This window comes from Petromyzon marinus, chromosome 76 (genome assembly GCF_048934315.1).
Source record: "Petromyzon marinus isolate PM22_M1 ecotype Great Lakes invasive population chromosome 76, UKy_Petmar_22M1.pri1.0, whole genome shotgun sequence".
NCBI lineage: Eukaryota > Metazoa > Chordata > Hyperoartia > Petromyzontiformes > Petromyzontidae > Petromyzon > Petromyzon marinus.
In genome coordinates, this window is record NC_133742.1 from 2507464 (window position 1) to 2528829 (window position 21366).

At 49.8% G+C, this 21366-nt stretch overlaps 2 protein-coding genes across 2 annotated transcripts in view; one reads left to right on the forward strand and one right to left on the reverse strand.

Annotated features, from left to right (window-relative positions):
* The window catches only part of LOC116957550 (uncharacterized), a 453026-nt gene that overhangs the window by 173282 nt on the left and 258378 nt on the right, over positions 1-21366 (reverse strand). The gene's annotated exons all lie outside the window — the stretch shown is intronic.
* On the forward strand, positions 12-20176 carry LOC142907265 (glycine receptor subunit alpha-2-like). Its single transcript, XM_076056559.1, has 9 exons — positions 12-16; positions 490-605; positions 7547-7614; positions 9400-9626; positions 11363-11445; positions 13495-13632; positions 16478-16692; positions 18662-18799; positions 20003-20176. The coding sequence occupies exons 1-9, from the start codon at positions 12-14 to the stop codon at positions 20174-20176; spliced, it is 1164 nt and encodes a 387-aa protein (XP_075912674.1).

The following is a 21366-nucleotide window of genomic DNA, read 5'->3' on the forward strand; positions in this document are numbered from 1 at the left end:
TGGGCCAACTCATGCCGTACAGGTCCTGGGGGGGTTGCTCTAGTTATTTTGACCATACTTCACCGCAAAAGTGCACGAGGAAAAAAAGAGAAAACCACCGCCTAATCTTTCACACAAAGCCCAGCGGGGTATTTTTTGTTGTTGTTGTTGTTGTTGTTGTTGTTTTGTTACCGATATTCGCGGTTCGACTCCGTCAGGCAGGCCGCCCCGGTTAATCAGCTGCGCCTCTCCCTCTCTCTCTCTCTGTCTGTGTGCTTAGCGCATCAGGGGATGTCACGCGAAACTCCGGTTGTGCCGTCCGTCTGTACCCGCAACACCTCCACGGGCGTACCCTCGCTCTGTGGTCTCGCCACCGGTTCGCGTTGCATTGTGTTGTTGTTGTCGTTGTTGTTGTTGTTGCTGCTGTCATGGTTGTCGTAGTTGTCGGTGTTGTTGTTGTTGTTGTTGCTGTCATGGTTGTCGTAGTTGTCGGTGTCGGTGTCGTTCCAGCCTGGTGCTGCTGCTGCCGCCGGCGGCCTCGTCACAGGGGCTGCCCTTTGACCAGCTGTGGACGTTGATTGGGAACGCCTCCACCTACAATCCCAGCATCAGGCCGGACGCGGACGGTAACGGGAGAGACTCGCTCACAATGCGAACGTCATCGGCGGTCACACCGGGACGCGCGCGCGCGCGTGTGTGCGTGTGTGTGTGTGTGCGTGTGTGTGTGTGCGTGTGTGTGTGCGTGTGTGTGTGTTGTGCGTGTGTGTGTTGTGCGTGTGTGTGTGTGCGTGTGTGTGTGCGTGTGTGTGTGTGCGTGTGTGTGTGCGCGTGCGTGTGTGTGTGTGTGCGTGTGTGTGTGTGCGTGTGTGTGTATGTGTGTGTGTCTGTGTGTGTGTGTGTGTGCGTGTGTGTGTGTGCGTGTGTGTGCGTGCGTGTGTGTGTGTGTGCGCGTGTGTGTGCTACACGCGCTCGACCATTGATAATTATCTGGCACCGCGGCAATTATGGTGGTGCTGTCCGTGGTGCTGTCCGTGGTGCTGTCCGTGGTGCTGTCCGTGGTGCTGGCGGTGGCGGTGCTGTCCGTGGTGCTGTCCGTGGTGCTGGTGGCGGAGGTGGTGGTGTTTGATGGTGTGGGCAGTGTTGGCGGTGGGCCAACATCACTTTCTCGCGATGTGCTCGCAAGGGCGGGTGTTCACGCGAGCCGGCTGAGCACACGAAACTTCCACAACCAATCATCTTCTTTTTCGATTTAACAAGGGGTGCCTCTGCGGATGTGTATGCTTTAACTTTTAACATAGCTATTTCTGTGACCAGTCACAAGCTAATCACTCAGCCATTTCAATGCTAAATTATATGCTAATTCCTTTGTCAAGACGCTTTGTTTCTTCTCACACAGCTTAAAGGCCGTGATCTGAACGTGGCTCTTTCACTCCAGCGCTGTCCTACCAGACAGTCTCGCCCCCTTCACCTGATGAAGGCCGCTTGTGTTGTGGCCGAAACGTCGTGAGAATATTATTGTGTTATTTTATTTTATCAATTTATTATTTTATTCTCATTCTGCCTGGTGACTTTAGCGAAAGAACCAAAGAAGATGAATCATCTTCTTGTTTGGTTCTCTCGGTAAAGTCACCGCCACGTCGAATGAGAATAGAATAATAAGTTGATAAGGTAAAATAACGCGATGAAATTCTCACGACGTTTCGGCCACGACACAAGCGGCCTTCGTCAGGTGAAGGGACGACCTCCCGCACACCGGGCGAGGGAGGTGACATCTCTCGCCACCTGGGAGCCTCCCAATGCCATCTAAGTTCAGTTTCGATTTTTAAAGCTTTCGTGACTGCAAGGATTCACCTTCTTTGGCTCTGTCGGTGAAGTCACCACCACGTAGAATGAGAATAAAATAATGAAATAAAAAACGTCGTGAGAATTGTATTGTCTTATTTTATTACTTTATTATTTTATTCTCATTCTACGTGGTGGTGGTGGTGACTTTTACCGAAAGAACCAAAGAAGATGGATGAATCCGTTGCAGTCACGAAAGCTTGAAATCGAAAGCTTCCACACAATCTGTTGCCGTAAAGCAGCAGCGACAACAACAAAAACTTCCGAACCCAGCCCTGATGTGAGACTCCAAATGGGCCGGATCCGTGTTGCCCCCCCAAAAGGCGGCGGGATTCGTCCACCCCACCCCCCCCCCACTCCATCGATTCGCTTGTGGAATTTCGTGGCTCCACTCAGGAGGCGAATGGTGACATCGGTCAGGCTGGTTCATGAGGGCCCTGCTGTGTGGTGTGATGCTGTTATGCCGCACCGGTGTGGTACTTCCAATTCGTCCGTGTGGAGTGGCACAAGCCGGAAATTTAGACTGCAGGAGGAATCCGAAGAGCTATGAAGCTCTCTGTGTCACAAATGTCCGGTCGGGGCACGGGGTAACGACGTTACAGAGACCCCTCTGTCTGTCTAACATTGTCTAGAGACCCCACCAGAGATACTTCTGTCTGTCTAACATTGTCTAGAGACGCTACCAGAGACCCCTCTGTCTGTCTAACATTGTCTAAGACCCCCACCAGAGACCCCTCTGTCTGTCTAACATTGTCTAGACACCCCACGAGAGGCACCTCTGTCTATCTAACATTGTCTAGAGACCCCACCACAGACCCCTCTGTCTGGCTAACATTGTCTAGAGACACCAGCAGAGACGCCTCTGTCTGTCTAACATTGTCTAGAGACCCCACCAGCGACCCCTCTGTCTGTCTAACATTGTCTAGAGACCCCACCAGAGACCCCTCTGTCTAACATTGTCTAGAGACCCTACCAGAGACCCCTCTGTCTGTCTAACATTGTCTAGAGACACCACCAGAGACCCCTCTGTCTGTCTAACATTGTCTAGAGACCCCCACCAGAGACCCCTCTGTCTATCTAACATTGTCTAGAGACCCTACCAGAGACACTTCTGTCTGTCTAACATTGGCTAGAGACCCCACTAGAGACCCCTCTGTCTATCTAACATTGTCTAGAGACCCTACCAGAGACACCTCTGTCTGTCTAATATTGTCTAGAGACCCCACCAGAGACCCCTCTGTCTGTCTAACATTGTCTAGACACCCCACCAGAGACCCCTCTGTCTGTCTAACATTGTCTAAAGACGCTACCAGAGACCCCTCTGTCTGTCTAACATTGTCTAGAGACCCCACCAGAGACCCCTCTGTCTGTCTAACATTGTCTAGAGACCCCTACCAGAGACGCCTCTGTCTATCTAACATTGTCTACAGACCCCACCAGAGACCCCTCTGTCTGTCTAACATTGTCTAGAGACACCAACAGAGACCCCTCTGTCTGTCTAACATTGTCTAGAGACCCCACCAGAGACCCCTCTGTCTGTCTAACATTGTCTAGAGACTCCCACCAGAGACCCCTCTGTCTGTCTAACATTGTCTAGAGACCCCACCAGAGACCCCTCTGTCTGTCTAACATTGTCTACAGACCCCCACCAGAGACCCCTCTGTCTGTCTAACATTGTCTAGAGACCCCCACCAGAGACCCCTCTCTCTGTCTAACATTGTCTAGAGACCCCACCAGAGACCCCTCTGTCTGTCTAACATTGTCTAGACACCCCACCAGAGACCCCTCTGTCTGTCTAACATTGTCTACAGACCCCACCAGAGACCCCTCTGTCTGTCTAACATTGTCTACAGACCCCACCAGAGACACCTCTGTCTGTCTAACATTGTCTAGAGACCCCACCAGAGACCCCTTTGTCTGTCTAACATTGTCTAGAGACCCTACCAGAGACCCCTCTGTCTGTCTAACATTGTCTAGACACCCCACCAGAGACCCCTCTGTCTGTCTAACATTGTCTACAGACCCCACCAGAGACACCTCTGTCTGTCTAACATTGTCTACAGACCCCACCAGAGACACCTCTGTCTGTCTAACATTGTCTAGAGGCACCACCAGAGACCCCTCTGTCTGTCTAACATTGTCCAGAGACCCCACCAGAGACCCCTCTGTCTGTCTAACATTGTCTAGAGACCCCACCAGAGACCCCTCTGTCTATCTAACATTGTCTAGAGACCCCACCAGAGACCCCTCTATCTGTCTAACATTGTCTAGAGACACCACCAGAGACCCCTCTGTCTGTCTAACATTGTCTAGAGACCCCTCCAGAGACCCCTCTGTCTGTCTAACATTGTCTAGAGACCCCACCAGAGACCCCTCTGTCTGTCTAACATTGTCTAGACACCCCACCAGAGACACCTCTGTCTGTCTAACATTGTCTAGAGACCCCACCAGAGACCCCTCTGTCTGTCTAACATTGTCTAGAGACCCCCACCAGAGACCCCTCTGTCTGTCTAACATTGTCTAGAGACCCCACAAGAGACCCCTCTGTCTGTCTAACATTGTCCAGAGACCCCCACCAGAGACCCCTCTGTCTGTCTAACATTGTCTAGAGACCCCACCAGAGACCCCTCTGTCTATCTAACATTGTCTAGAGACCCCACCAGAGACCCCTCTGTCTGTTTAACATTGTCTAAGACCCCCACCAGAGACCCCTCTGTCTGTCTAACATTGTATAGAGACCCCACCAGAGACCCCTCTGTCTATCTAACATTGTCTAGAGACCCCACCAGAGACCCCTCTATCTGTCTAACATTGTCTAGAGACACCACCAGAGACCCCTCTGTCTGTCTAACATTGTCTAGAGACCCCTCCAGAGACCCCTCTGTCTGTCTAACATTGTCTAGAGACCCCACCAGAGACCCCTCTGTCTGTCTAACATTGTCTAGAGACCCCACCAGAGACCCCTCTGTCTATCTAACATTGTCTAGAGACTCCCACCAGAGACCCCTCTGTCTGTCTAACATTGTCTAGAGACCCCACCAGAGACCCCTCTGTCTGTCTAACATTGTCTAGAGACACCACCAGAGACCCCTCTGTCTGTCTAACATTGTCTAGAGACCCCCACCAGAGACCCCTCTCTCTGTCTAACATTGTCTAGAGACCCCACCAGAGACCCCTCTGTCTGTCTAACATTGTCTAGACACCCCACCAGAGACCCCTCTGTCTGTCTAACATTGTCTACAGACCCCACCAGAGACACCTCTGTCTGTCTAACATTGTCTAGAGACCCCACCAGAGACCCCTCTGTCTGTCTAACATTGTCTAGAGACCCTACCAGAGACCCCTCTGTCTGTCTAACATTGTCTAGACACCCCACCAGAGACCCCTCTGTCTGTCTAACATTGTCTACAGACCCCACCAGAGACACCTCTGTCTGTCTAACATTGTCTACAGACCCCACCAGAGACACCTCTGTCTGTCTAACATTGTCTAGAGACACCACCAGAGACCCCTCTGTCTGTCTAACATTGTCCAGAGACCCCACCAGAGACCCCTCTGTCTGTCTAACATTGTCTAGAGACCCCACCAGAGACCCCTCTGTCTGTCTAACATTGTCTAGAGACCCCACCAGAGACCCCTCTGTCTGTCTAACATTGTCTAGAGACCCCACCAGAGACCCCTCTGTCTGTCTAACATTGTCCAGAGACCCCCACCAGAGACCCCTCTGTCTGTCTAACATTGTCTAAGACCCCCACCAGAGACCCCTCTGTCTGTCTAACATTGTCTAGAGACCCCACTAGAGACCCCTCTGTCTGTCTAACATTGTCTAGAGACACCACCAGAGACCCCTCTGTCTGTCTAACATTGCCGAGAGACCCCCACAAGAGACCCCTCTGTCTGTCTAACATTGTCTAGAGACCCCACCAGAGACCTCTCTGTCTGTCTAACATTGTCTAGAGACACCAGCAGAGACACCTCTGTCTGTCTAACATTGTCTAGAGACCCCACCAGAGACCCCTCTGTCTGTCTAACATTGTCTAGAGACCCCACCAGAGACCCCTCTGTCTGTCTAACATTGTCTAGAGACACCACCAGAGACCCATCTGTCTGTCTAACATTGTCTATAGACCCCACCAGAGACCCCTCTGTCTGTCTAACATTGTCTAGACACCCCACCAGAGACCCCTCTTTCTGTCTAACATTGTCTAGAGACCCCACCAGAGACCCCTCTGTCTGTCTAACATTGTCTAGAGACCCCACCAGAGACCCCTCTGTCTGTCTAACATTGTCTAGAGACCCCACCAGAGACCCTCTGTCTGTCTAACATTGTCTAGAGACCCCCACCAGAGACCCCTCTGTCTATCTAACATTGTCTAGAGACCCCACCAGAGACCCCTCTGTCTGTCTAACATTGGCTAGAGACCCCCACCAGAGACCCCTCTGTCTATCTAACACTGTCTAGAGACCCCACCAGAGACCCCTCTGTCTATCTAACATTGCCTAGAGACACCACCAGAGACCCCTCTGTCTGTCTAACATTGTCTACAGACACCACCAGAGACCCCTCTGTCTATCTAACATTGTCTAGAGACCCCACCAGAGACCCCTCTGTCTGTCTAACATTGTCTAGAGACCCCCACCAGAGACCCCTCTGTCTATCTAACATTGTCTAGAGACCCCACCAGAGACCCCTCTGTCTGTCTAACATTGTCTAGAGACCCCACCAGAGACACCTCTGTCTGTCTAACATTGTCTAGAGACCCCACCAGAGACACCTCTGTCTGTCTAACATTGTCTAGAGACACCACCAGAGACCCCTCTGTCTGTCTAACATTGTCTACAGACCCCACCAGAGACACCTCTGTCTGTCTAACATTGTCTAGAGACACCACCAGAGACCCCTCTGTCTGTCTAACATTGTCTACAGACCCCACCAGAGACCCCTCTGTCTGTCTAACATTGTCTAGAGACCCCAACAGAGACCCCTCTGTCTGTCTAACATTGTCTAGAGACCCCTACCAGAGACCCCTCTGTCTGTCTAACATTGTCTAGAGACCCCACCAGAGACCCCTCTGTCTGTCTAACATTGTCTAGAGACACCACCAGAGACCCCTCTGTCTGTCTAACATTGTCTAGAGACCTCACCAGAGACCCCTCTGTCTGTCTAACATTGTCTACAGACCCCACCAGAGACCCCTCTGTCTGTCTAACATTGTCTAGAGACACCACCAGAGACCCCTCTGTCTGTCTAACATTGTCTAGAGACACCACCAGAGACCCCTCTGTCTGTCTAACATTGTCTAGAGACCCCACCAGAGACCCCTCTGTCTGTCTAACATTGTCTAGAGACACCACCAGAGACCCCTCTGTCTATCTAACATTGTCTAGAGACCCCACCAGAGACCCCTCTGTCTGTCTAACATTGTCTAGAGACACCACCAGAGACCCCTCTGTCTGTCTAACATTGTCTAGAGATTTAAAGCTTTCGTGACTGCAGTAATTCATATTTCTAGTTCTTTCGGTAAAGTCAAGTTGAAGGGAAACAATAAAATAATAAAATATATATAAAACAATAAAAATTCCCACGACGTTTCGACCGTAACACAAACGGTCGCCAGAGATCGGTCTGCTGGTCGCGGTTTAGAATATTGATGTTTAAACTGCAAATCACATGAAGTGACTGACACACTCCCTTTCTGTCGATGGTTTATCTTACGCGATGCAGGTCCTCCCGTGACCGTGAACTGTAGCCTGTACATCACAAGCCTGGGATCCGTTGAAGAAACAAGCATGGTGAGAGCTTATTCGCGTCTCAAATAATCTATCAACTATTTTATTTTTTATAGCCAGGTGTAGCTCGTTTTCAGAAGCGACCCCCTGGCTATCACAACATATAGCAGCTCAACGATGTTGGTTTGTCATCGTCATCGTCATCGCGTGGAAATGTATAGCAGCAGCCACACACTCTCTAAACGCATGTTTCTACAGACTCATAGAGACCTATACCCATAGAGACCCATACTCATAGAGACCTATAGTCATAGAGACCCACAGTCATAGAGACCCATACTTATAGAGACCTATACTCATAGAGACCCATACTCATAGAGACCTATACTCATAGAGACCCATACTCATAGAGACCCATACTCATAGAGACCTATACCCATAGAGACCCATACTCATAGAGACCCATACTCATAGAGACCTATACTCATAGAGACCCATACTTATAGAGACCTATACTCATAGAGACCCATACTCATAGAGACCTATACTCATAGAGACCCATACTTATAGAGACCTATACTCATAGAGACCCATACTCATAGAGACCTATACTCATAGAGACCCATACTCATAGAGACCCATACTCATAGAGACCCATACTCATAGAGACCCATACTCATAGAGACCCACACTCATAGAGACCCACATTCATAGAGACCCACACTCATAGAGACCCACACTCATAGACCCAGTCATAGAGACCCACACTCATAGAGACCCATACTCATAGAGACCTATACTCATAGAGACCCATACTCATAGAGACCCATACTCATAGAGACCTATACTCATAGAGACCCATACTCATAGAGACCCACACTCATAGGGACCCACACTCATAGAGACCCACACTCATAGAGACCCATACTCATAAAGACCCATACTCATAGAGACCCACACTCATAGAGACCCATACTCATAGAGACCCATACTCATAGAGACCCATACAGATATCCACAGAGACCCATACTCATAGAGACCCATACTCATAGAGACTCACACTCATAGAGACCCATACTCATTGAGACCCATACTCATAGAGACCCACACTCATAGAGACCCATACTCATAGAGACCCATACAAACCCACAGAGACCCATACAGATATCCAAAGAGACCCATACTCATAGAGACCTATACTCATAGAGACCCGTACTCATAGAGACCCATAAAGACCCACCGAGTCCCATACAGATATACAGAGACCCAAAGAGACCTATACTCATGGAGACCTATACAAACCCACAGAGACCCATACTCATAGAGACCCATACATATCCAAATAGACCCATACGGATATCCAGAGACCCACAGAGACCCATCCACCGAGACCCATACTCATAGAGACCTATACAGATCCACAGACACCTATACAGATATCCAGAGACCTACAGAGATCCCATACTCATAGAGACGCATATAGATCCACAGCGAGATATACTTATTGAGACCCACCTAAACTTTTATTTTACCATCTAAGGCTCCACTGAGATTCTAAGTAGCTGTTTTTTTCAGACGCGATTCCCCGGCTACCACAACTGACAGCAGCTGAACCAAGTGGGCTGATATCATCATCGTGTGAACATCTATAGCAGCAGCCAAATCCTCCAAACGGATGGCGTCGATCCGAAATGTGTAGTGTGGGGGGGGGTGGGGGGTGGGGGAAAACAAAAAAAAACGGAGGACCCGGGGGAAATCCACGCGAGCACGTGGAGAGAGACACGCAAAACTCCAAATATCCAGCAGATGTTAGGCTCGGGGTTTCCCTTCGCCTCCGCCTTCCCGCAGGACTACAAGGCGACCCTGTTCCTGCGCCAGCGGTGGAGCGACGAGCGGCTGGCCCTCGCGGGCCCCGCGGGCCTCGGCTGGCTCGACCTGAGCCCCGAGGCGGCCGCGTCCGTCTGGAAGCCCGACGCGTACTTCTCCAACGAGAAGACAGCCGCCCCGCACGCGGGCACCGCCGACAACACGATGCTGCGAGTCTTCGCCAACGGGGACGTCTTTTACTCCACCAGGTCCGCCCGGCGCCCCTTCAACCACCCCGCCTGCCGCCAGCCAATGGGATTTTTGTTTTTTTTTTTGTTTTTTTCCCCGCCCTCCCACTGGCACAGCCGAGCCGTGCCGGGGCCGACTTGGCCCGGGTCTTACCGCTCTGGAGGCGCAGGGTGGTGGTGGTGGTGGTGGCGTGGATTTGTGTTTTTGGCTCCCTCCGGTTTTCACCCCTTGTCACCATCCCCCAACCTCTACATTTAGGAACGTGACTGTCGATTCTTTAAACTCAACTGCAGGGACTCCACTACTTACGGACATTAAGGGGGGGGGGGGGGTTCCTAAGTGCGGGTTGCGTTCGTAAGTGAGGGTCATGTGTAAGTGAGGTTCTTGCGTGAGGGTCGTGCGTAAGTGAGGTTCGTGCGTAAGGGTCGTGTGTAAGTGAGGTTCTTGCGTGAGGGTCGTGTGTAAGTGAGGTTCTTGCGTGAGGGTCGTGTGTAAGTGAGGTTCGTGCGTAAGGGTCGTGTGTAAGTGAGGTTCGTGTGTAAGTGAGGTTCTTGCGTGAGGGTCGTGTGTAAGTGAGGTTCGTGCGTAAGGGTCGTGTGTAAGTGAGGTTCGTGTGTAAGTGAGGTTCTTGCGTGAGGGTCGTGCGTAAGTGAGGTTCGTGCGTAAGGGTCGTGTGTAAGTGAGGTTCTTGCGTGAGGGTCGTGTGTAAGTGAGGTTCGCGCGTAAGTGCGGGGCGTTCGTAAGTGCGGGTGGTGATGACGATGCTGTTGTTGCTGCTGCTGCTGATGATGGCGATGACGATGTTGTTGCTGCTGAAGATGATGATGCTGTTGTTGTTGCTGAAGATGATGATGCTGGTGTTGTTGCTGAAGATGATGATGATGGTAATGACGATGCTGTTGTTGCTGCTGCTGCTGATGATGATGGCGACGACGATGTTGTTGCTGAAGATGATGGTGATGACGATGCTGTTGTTGTTGCTGCTGCTGATGATGATGGCGATGACGATGCTGTTGCTGCTGATGATGGCGATGACGATGTTGTTGTTGTTGCTGAAGATGATGATGCTGTTGTTGCTGAAGATGATGATGGTGATGACGATGCTGTTGTTGTTGCTGCTGCTGATGATGATGGCGATGACGATGCTGTTGCTGCTGATGATGCCGATGATGATGCTGTTGTTGTTGCTGAAGATGATGGTGATGACGATGCTGTTGTTGTCGTTGTTGCTGATGATGATGATGGTGATGACGATGTTGTTGCTGTTGCTGATGATGGTGATGACGATGCTGTTGTTGTTGCTGCTGCTGCTGATGATGGTGATGATGATGTTGTTGCTGTTGCTGATGATGGTGATGACGATGCTGTTGTTGTTGCTGCTGCTGATGATGACGATGTTGTTGCTGATGATGGTGATGACGATGCTGTTGTTGTTGCTGCTGCTGCTGCTGATGATAATGGCGATGACGATGCTGTTGTTGTTGCTGAAGATGATAATGGTGATGACGATGCTGTTGTTGTCGTTGGTGCTGTTGCTGATGATGATGATGACGATGTTGTTGCTGTTGCTGATGATGGCGATGACGATGCTGTTGTTGTCGTTGGTGCTGTTGCTGATGATGATGACGATGTTGTTGCTGTTGCTGATGATGGTGATGACGATGCTGTTGTCGTTGCGGATGATGATGAAGCTCGTAATGCTGCTAATTCTGATCATTTATCATGATACTGCTGCTGTTGATGATTATCTCGCCAGGCTATCTCTGACTTTAGACTGCCCGATGAATCTTCGCCAATTCCCCGCCGACGTGGTGACGTGCAGTATATACCTGGAGAGCTGTGAGTGACTCGTCCACGTCGCCACACGAGCCTGCAAATGTCTCATCAAGTCTCAAGCGATTCATTTTTGTCATCCTCCCTCGTCCCACGCTCCACCCTCCACTGATGTGGCTTTCGAACCAACTGCGTGGCGCAAGCCTGAGTTGAGAGGCCAAGAAGCCTGAGTTGATAGGCCAAGAAGCCTGAGTTGATAGGCCAAGAAGCCTGAGTTGATAGGCCAAGAGGCCTGAGTTGAGAGGCGAAGATGTCTAAGTTGATAGGCCAAGAGGCCTGAGTTGATAGGCCAAGAAGCCTGAGTTGATAGGCCAAGAAGCCTGAGTTGATAGGCCAAGAGGCCTGAGTTGATAGGCCAAGAAGCCTGAGTTGATAGGTCAAGAGGCCTGAGTTGAGAGGCCAAGATGTCTAAGTTGATAGGCCAAGAGGCCTGAGTTGATAGGCCAAGAAGCCTGAGTTGATAGGCCAAGAAGCTTGAGTTGATAGGCCAAGAAGCCTGAGTTGATAGGCCAAGAGGCCTGAGTTGAGAGGCCAAGAAGCCTGAGTTGAGAGGCCAAGAGGCCTGAGTTGAGAGGCCAAGAGGCCTGAGTTGAGAGGCCAAGAAGCCTGAGTTGATAGGCGAAGAAGCCTGAGTTGAGAGGCCAAGAGGCCTGAGTTGAGAGGCCAAGAAGCCTGAGTTGAGAGGCCAAGAGGACTGAGTTGAGAGGCCAAGAGGCCTGAGTTGAGAGGCCAAGAGGCCTGAGTTGAGAGGCCAAGAAGCTTGAGTTGATAAGCCAAGAAGCCTGAGTTGAGAGGCCAAGAAGCCTGAGTTGAGAGGCCAAGAAGCCTGAGTTGAGAGGCCAAGAGGCCTGAGTTGAGAGGCCAAGTGGCCTGAGTTGAGAGGTCAAGAGGCCTGAATTGAGAGGCCAAGAGGCCTGAGTTGATAGGCCAAGAAGCTTGAATTGAGAGGCAAAGAGGCCTGAGTTGAGGGGCCAAGTGGCTTGAGTTGAGAGGCCAAGAGGCCTGAGTTGATAGGCCAAGAAGCCTGAGTTGAGAGGTCAAGAGGCCTGAGTTGAGAGGCCAAGTGGCCTGAGTTGAGAGGCCAAGAGTCCTGAATTGAGGGGCCAAGAGGCCTGAGTTGATAGGCCAAGAGGCCTGAATTGATAGGCCAAGAGGCCTGAATTGAGAGGCCAAGTGGCCTGAGTTGAGAGGCCAAGAGGCCTGAGTTGATAGGCCAAGAGGCCTGAGTTGATAGGCCAAGAGGCCTGAGTTGAGAGGCCAAGTGGCCTGAGTTGAGGCCAAGAAGCCTGAATTGAGGGGCCAAAAAGCCTGAATTGAGAGGCCAAGAGGCCTGAGTTGATAGGCCAAGAGGCCTGAATTGATAGGCCAAGAGGCCTGAATTGAGAGGCCAAGTGGCCTGAGTTGAGAGGCCAAGTGGCTTGAGCTGAGAGGCCAAGAGGCTGAGTTGAGACACCATGCCAGAATCGCACAATTATCAGGACGAATAGTAAATGTACTAATACATCATTGGGACCTCCTTTGCCAGTACCAAAATATGAGAATAGTTTTTCCCATTTTTCTGGCAACAAAACAGCTGTGTCAAGATGTTTAAACACCAAACGGAAACCTTTTACAAGGAATCATGTCTGCATTAACCACAATACTTGGTGGTCAGAATGCAAACAAAACACACACTAAGATAATATGACGCATTGTCTTTGAAACGGATTGGTACACACCAGAAGGCGTCCTCTGGTCTAACACCGCTTTGAGACAACTCCCAAAAGAGCTGTCTCTGGTGTGGACCAATCCGTTTTAAAACACAATGCACATATCATCAGAGTGTGTTTTTTTGTTAGCATCCTGACCACAAGCATTGTGGTTAATGCAGACATGATTCATTGTGAAAGGTTTCAGTTTGGTGTTTTAACATCTTAACGCAGCTGTTTTGTTGCCATCAAAAAAAGGAAAAAAACCCAATCTATTTTCATAATAAAATATTGTTCCCATTATCGTGAAGACAATTAAATCAGAGCAACCCGAATGCTTTCCCCCGTGCTCTCTTGAGCGTCGCAGACAGCATGTCGACCAGAGATATCGTGTTCCGCTGGAGCTTGGGGAATCCCGTGGAGAACAGCGACCAGATCACCATACCCGAGTTCAAGCTGGGAGACAAAATCCTGCATGAGGACTGCACCAAGAACTTCAGCACGGGTGGGTAGGAGGCACTCACCTTCACCCACTGAGCACTCCACGTGGGAATCGCCTCCTTCTCGTCCCTGCTCCTCCTCAACCACCAATACCACTTCCTCCGTCGCTGCCTCCTCCATCTCCTATGCCACAACCACCTCCATTCCCTCATGCTCCACGTCCTCCTCGTTATTATTAGTTCTGATTTCCTCCGAGGTGCGTCCTGAAGATGCTTGATGCAGTTTTCCTGTGATTCGTCATGTTATTTGGGCACCACGGTGGCTAGGAGATGTTAACTACCTAGTCTGGTATAGAGGAGGTTGTGGGTTTGATCCCGATCCTGACGCCTGCTGATGTATATTTGGAGTTTGCATCTCTCTCATTATCATAATCACGGTGGCTAGGAGATGTTAACTACCTCGCCTGGTATAGAGGAGGTCGTGGGTTTGATCCCGACCCTGACGCCTGCTGATGTATATTTGGAGCTTGTATGTCTCTCTCCTCGTGGTTGCGTGGATTTTTCTCCGATTTTTCCCTCCACACTTAGAAACACGCCTTCAGAGTATTTCGCTGATGTACATTTCCACACGACGATAAGAGACTTCGTTGAGCTATCGCTTGTGGTAGCCAGGTCGACTCTGACAAAGAGCCACATAGCTCAGTTGCGCCTTACCTGGTAAAACAACAAAAATAGCTAATAGTTTATTTTAACCCATTTCTGCATTTGGCTGCGAGGATTTCTCTCCGTGCTCTTGACGCGGTAATGATGGAACGGCGCGTTGAAAACCCGCAGCACGTGACGATTTAATTTGTTTCATGGATGGTTTGGGTGGCTTGTTGCAGAGCTGTATGGTTCTCAGCCCATGGGTCCACCCCCGGTTAATGCCACGGGTGTGAAACAGACCTTCACAATGGCGAAGCCAGGATCTTCAGGTAGGGGACGGCAATCCCTCCAGCAATGAAAAATGATAGAGGAGTTGTTGGTAAGTAAGGACTTGTGTCCCTTGCTTTCCATTCGACGCTTGTGCCGCGATGGCCCAGCCATCGATCGTAGGTAGAATTCGAACCGCGTTGTTAGTGATCGGCATCGCGCTCGCTGAAGGTGTCGATGCCTTCAGGGAAGTCGTGCATCGCATACGCAGCCGCGCACAATTCTGTGAGTCACTTATAACCGCTTTGCCGTTACTTATTGCCAATTATGGACTCAGACTATTATCCTACCATCTCATAGAGTCCCTGGCATGTCATAATATGCTACGCAGTGGCAGTGGGGGGTCGCAAAATGCCGATTTATTACGAATAAACCCCGATGATCCGATCGAAATTAGGGATTTCGATCGGATCATTGGGGGGGGGGGGGCACGTGCCACCCCCACCCCCCCCCCACTGGCTCCGCCATTGGACCTTCAACATAACTCGATGGAATTCCTGCAGTCTCGCAGATTATGATATATTCAACGAGGAGGTTATGGGCGTGCCGGCGTTACCTTTCAATTAAAAAAGATGGAAAGTTGAATGACTCAGTTGGGAAACAGAAAAGGAAGTGTGACCCCCCCCCGCCCGCCGCTCCCCCCCCCAATAATTATGACATCTTAGAAGGGCCCTCCGGAAAATGTCTCGAGACTCGAGGAGGTTTTCCCCCGGACAAAGCAATGGAGGCAAACCAAATAAAACAAGTCAACATCAGGGCCATGTTTCAAACACAAATTCAACAGTCGTTAGTTGTTTTTTTTTATTATCTAGCTCGGGTTGGCTTACACACTAATCTTGGAGCATGAGCCAACTGTTCATGTCAAACCCAAGCCTGCATTATGAATACGATCACGGAGGGAAGGGACAGCGAGGTGGCGAGCCTCATAGCACAGGAATCTGTGTTTGTCGTGGAGGGGGAGGATGAGGGGGGTGGGGGTGGGGTCTCAGCATCCCACTGGGACTCAATGCTTCCATTTCCGACAAGCCAGCCAGAAAAGTTAAAAGTGAATGAGATGAAACTTGGTTCGAAGCTTTCGTGACTGCAGGAATTAATCTTTGTTTTTTTTTTCTTTCGGTAAAGTCGCGTATAAATAGGAAATAATAAAATGACATAATAGCATACGACGTTTCGGTTGCAACACAAGCAGCCATCATCAGGTAGAGAAGAGCTAAATTTAAGAGAGAGGGGAAACACATAACCCCAGATGTATACACAGACACCCAAGTAGGGGGAACTAACACCGACACAATAGGGGACACAGAGAGAGAAGCATACCAAACAGACAGAGTTTAGCAGAATTTGGAAACCATATAAAGAAACACAGACGGTCGCTCAAAACACAATTATCGCATAGCCTGGTTGATGACGTTATTTCAAAGATTGCTAAATTGCAAGTAAAGTATAAAATTTAAGATACAGACGGCACACACACACATAGACATTCAAGTAGAGCGGAGCAGCACAGGTACAAGCACACAGTGAAGTCGCCTTAAATAGGCAGAGAAGGCAAGGCTGAGAGACAACGGGACATATTAGCACGAGAAGGCAAGGCTGAGAGACAACGGGACATATTAGCACGAGAAGGCAAGGCTGAGAGACAAAGAGACATATTAGCATGAGGTATGCATAGAGCAAAGTGGAGCACGGCAGCAAACATTCGGAAGCACCAAGACCCACACAACACAGGCAGAGACAGCACAGAGACACAGACCCAAGCACGGACACAAAGGCAGACACACAAGCAGAGACAAACACACAGCCAACACACAGACAACACGAAGACTTCTCATGCTAATATGTCCCACCGTCCGTCTCTCAGCCCCGCCCTCTCCGCGTGAGATTGTTTGGTTTTTTTTTCTTTCACATTACCTCCCGCGTGGCTTCACTTCGCCCCAGGCAACTTCACGTGCGTCCGCGCGACGTTCTCCCTGCGCCGCAAGATTGGCTACTACATGCTCCAGATCTACATCCCCACCCTGCTCATCGTGATCATCTCGTGGGCTGCCTTCTGGGTGAACATGGAGTCAGCGCCGGCGCGCGTCGCGCTCGGCATGACCACGATCCTCACCATGACCACGCAGAGCAGCGGATCGCGAACCTCCTTGCCCAAGGTGACCGCAGTGACCACCGCCCGGCCACCAGTGACCATCGTGGTGACCAGCAAGTGGCTACCACGTGACGACCATCACGTGGCCACCACAGTGACCATCACGTGGCCACTAGTAACCATCGTAGTAACCAACAAGTGGGTACCGCGTCGACCATCACGTGGCCACTAGTAACCATCGTAGTAACCAACAAGTGGCTACCGCGTCGACCATCACGTGGCCACCACAGTGACCACCACGTGGCCACTATTCACCATCGTGGTAACCAGCAAGTGGCCACCACAGTGACCACCACGTGGCCACTAGTCACCATCGTGGTAACCAGCAAGTGGCTACCACGTGACCATCACGTGGCCACCACAGTGACCACCACGTGGCCACTAGTCACCATCGTAGTAACCAGCAAGTGGCTACCACGTGACCACTACATGGCCACTAGTAACCATCGTAGTAACCAGCAAGTGGCTACCACGTGACCATCACGTGGCCACCACAGTAACCACCACGTGGCCACTAGTAACCATCGTAGTAACCAACAAGTGGCTACCGCATCGACCATCACGTGGCCACCACAGTGACCACCACGTGGCCACTAGTAACCATCGTAGTAACCAACAAGTGGGTACCACGTGACCATCACGTGGCCACCACAGTGACCACCACGTGGCCACTAGTCACCATCGTAGTAACCAACAAGTGGCTACCACGTGACCATCACGTGGCCAACACAGTGACCACCACGTGGCCACTAGCAACCATCGTAGTAACCAACAAGTGGCTACCACGTGACCACCACGTGGCCACCGCGGTGACAACCATGTGACCATTAAGTGGTCACCATAGTGACGACCACATGACCATCACGTGATCATCAGGTGACCACCACGTGGCCACCACAGTGACGACTATGTGACCATCAAGTGGTCACCATAGTGACAACCACATGACCATCACGTGATCATCAGGTGTTCCACCACACGGCCACCACAGTGATGATATGATTTCGCTTTGGCAACCTTTGCTCTGATTTTGGTTGGCGTCATTGTCGTTTCTACTTTGATATACGCCAACGCTTTTTTTTGGGTTAATTTAGCTGACCCGCATCACTCTTCCAAGTGAAACTCCTATCCTGGTCAGTTGGATTTAGGCAGAAGCTAAATCATCCATAATACAGTACAGCACACTAGTGTGTTGTAGAGCAAAGCCACAACATTTACAATCTGAGGTATGCTGTGCTAGTAACGAATTGGAATGTTCTGTTTACGTGACAAACCTTACTAATTGGCTGTGTTGGGTGGTGGCAGGTTTAACGACACATTTATATATTTGCGCGATCGAACCCAAAAAAACCTGCATTAAGGATATATAGGTCGGTGAAAGCCTGTGTGTTAAACAAAAGCTAAGTCAGCCGCGATTTTAAGGCCTCACGTTTTGAGGGGCCTCGAAATACGGAAACAAATTCTACAAAGCGTCAAGTTCGCATAATATGGGAGTGCCATGGGTGGCAAGATATTAACTACCTCGCCGGGTATACAGGAGGCCTGGACCCCATCCAGACCTTGACTCCTGCTGTATATTTGGAGTTGCGTTTCTCTCTGCATGCGGTGGTGTGGATTTTTCTCCAGTGCCTCCAGGTTTTTCCCTCCATATTTAGAATCACCAGCACACGTTTAGAGAGTATTTGGCTGCTATAAATTTCCATTTGCCATTTGTGATGGCCAGGGGGTCGCTTCTCAAAAAGAGCTACATAGCTCAGTGAGGCCTTACGCCCGCTTAAAATTAATATATTTTTTAGTATATTATCAGTTGAAAAATAAAGTAGATGGGGGGAAAAAGAGTCTCTACAATGGTTATGTTTAAATGTACAGTCATTCCTCGATGGGGCCTCTTGACATAGCTTAGGAACCCCCATGGTTGGTGATAATCGGGCCCTGGGTTAAAGAGAAGAACCCTGAAACCTCCTCTCACACAGCTGTCATACGCCACCGCAATGGATGTGTGGATGACTGCCTGCATGGTCTTCGTATTCGCCGCCTTCCTCGAGTACATCGCCGTCACCTACGCCCTCACTAACGACCACGACCTCCTCCTCAAGCTCGCCAAGTGCAAGGTGCGTCATGAGTTCACAGACACAGTTTGCGGATCGCAGTAAGACTTGCCGAAACGGCCCACAAGCCTAAAGGTTCAAAGGCCTAAAGGCCCCCAAACACCCAAAGGCACCAACACGTTAAGCCGCCCTGTAACAACAATAACAACGATAAGAGTCCATACTCTTTGGTTCTATTCGGTGAAGGCACGTAGGTAAAAAAGAAAACTACAAAAATCACGACGTTTCGGCCACAACACAAGTGGCCTTCATCAGGTGAAGGGACCAGACTGTCTTCCAGCGCTGTCCTCTGGACAGTCCGGTCCCTTCACCTGATGAAGGCCGCTTGTGTTGTGGCGAAACGTCGTGATTTTTGTTGTTTTATTTTTTACCTACGTGACTTTACCGAATAGAACCAAAGAGTATGGATCCTTGCAGTCACGAAAGCTTCAAATCTAGAAACGACAAGAGTGATATCGAATTGCTACATTAGGTTGTGAGAATTGCCCTTGAAGTCGCCCGTTGTGTTGAGCTGAAACATTCGGAAACGTACAAATGCATGTACGTTTAACTTCTTTCGCACCACCGTACGTAGCCAACCGCGCTGCCAATCGGAGGTTGTGGGGCGGACGAACAACAACACTGAACACAAAAGGCAGTTCTAAATGAATTAGTTTGTCAATCTGGGTGACTTCAAAGTGTAGATCTCCCAGTTGGCTTACTTAGATCGGAAGGAACAGCATTCCAGATGGCCGCAGAAATGCATCAGAAAGCACCGTGCGACACAGTGACCACCGTCTTTGTTTGATGGCTAATCGCAGCATCATTAAACGCTCGTGCAGTGAAACTATGGGCTATCAGTAAACTAGAATACTATTTTTTTAAATTTTATTTTACCGGGTAAGACCCCTCGGAGCGATGTAGCTCGTTTTCAGAAGCGACCTGGCCACAAATGATCGCTCAACGGAGTGGCTTGTCGCGTGGAAATGCATAGCAGCGAAATACTCTGAACACGTGATGTTGATTCTGAAATTCGGAGAGAAAAGCTGGATGACCTGGAGAAAAGGCCGCGCGACCACCACGGGGAGAGAAAATACGGAAACTCTAAATATACAGAAGCCGTTCAGGGAACGGGGATGGAACCCCTATGCCTCCTGTACACCAGGTGAAGTAGTTAACATCTCCCTAGCCTCACCCCATCATCATATTCATCTCTCCGTGATGCAGGAGGAGGCGGAGGTCGACAAGAAGACAAAGGAGACGGAGTTTGGAGAGAAAGTTTCCTCCCTGGCTCAGGGCATTGACAACGTCTCCCGCGTGTTCTTCCCCATCTGCTTCCTCCTCTTCAACCTCCTCTACTGGTCCATCCTGCTGCTGGTGCTCAACGAGGGTGGGGAGTAAAACGACGATAGGCTTAATGGGCTAGACTAAAGGGGATAGACTTAATGGGCTAGACTAAAGGGGATAGACTTAATGGGGATAGACTAAAGGGGATATACTTAATGGGCTAGACTAAAGGGGATAGACTTAAGGGGCTAGACTAAAGGGGATAGGCTTAAGGGGCTAGACTAAAGGGGATAGACTTAATGGGCTAGACTAAAGGGGTTAGGCTTAATGGGCTAGACTAAAGGGGATAGGCTTAATGGGCTAGACTAAAGGGGATAGGCTTAATGGGCTAGACTAAAGGGGATAGACTTAATGGGCTAGACTAAAGGGGATAGACTTAAGGGGCTAGACTAAAGGGGATAGACTTAATGGGCTAGACTAAAGGGGATAGGCTTAATGGGCTAGACTAAAGGGGATAGACTTAATGGGCTAGACTAAAGGGGACAGACTTAATGGGCTAGACTAAAGGGGATAGACTTAAGGGGCTAGACTAAAGGGGATAGACTTAAGGGGCTAGACTAAAGGGGATAGACTTAATGGGCTAGACTAAAGGGGATAGGCTTAATGGGCTAGACTAAAGGGGATAGACTTAATGGGCTAGACTAAAGGGGATAGACTTAATGGGCTAGACTAAAGGGGATAGACTTAATGGGCTAGACTAAAGGGGATAGACTTAATGGGGATAGACTAAAGGGGATAGACTTAATGGGCTAGACTAAAGGGGATAGGCTTAAGGGGCTAGACTAAAGGGGATAGACTTAAGGGGCTAGATTAAAGGGGATAGACTTAAGGGGCTAGACTAAAGGGGATAGACTTAAGGGGCTAGACTAAAGGGGATAGACTTAATGGGCTAGACTAAAGGGGATAGGCTTAATGGGCTAGACTAAAGGGGATAGACTTAAGGGGCTAGACTAAAGGGGATAGACTTAATGGGCGAGACTAAAGGGGATAGACTTAAGGGGCTAGACTAAAGGGGATAGACTTAATGGGGATAGACTAAAGGGGATAGACTTAATGGGCTAGACTAAAGGGGATAGACTTAATGGGGATAGACTAAAGGGGATAGACTTAATGGGCTAGACTAAAGGGGATAGACTTAATGGGCTAGACTAAAGGGGATAGACTTAAGGGGCTAGACTAAAGGGGATAGACTTAATGGGCTAGACTAAAGGGGATAGACTTAATGGAGATAGACTAAAGGGGAT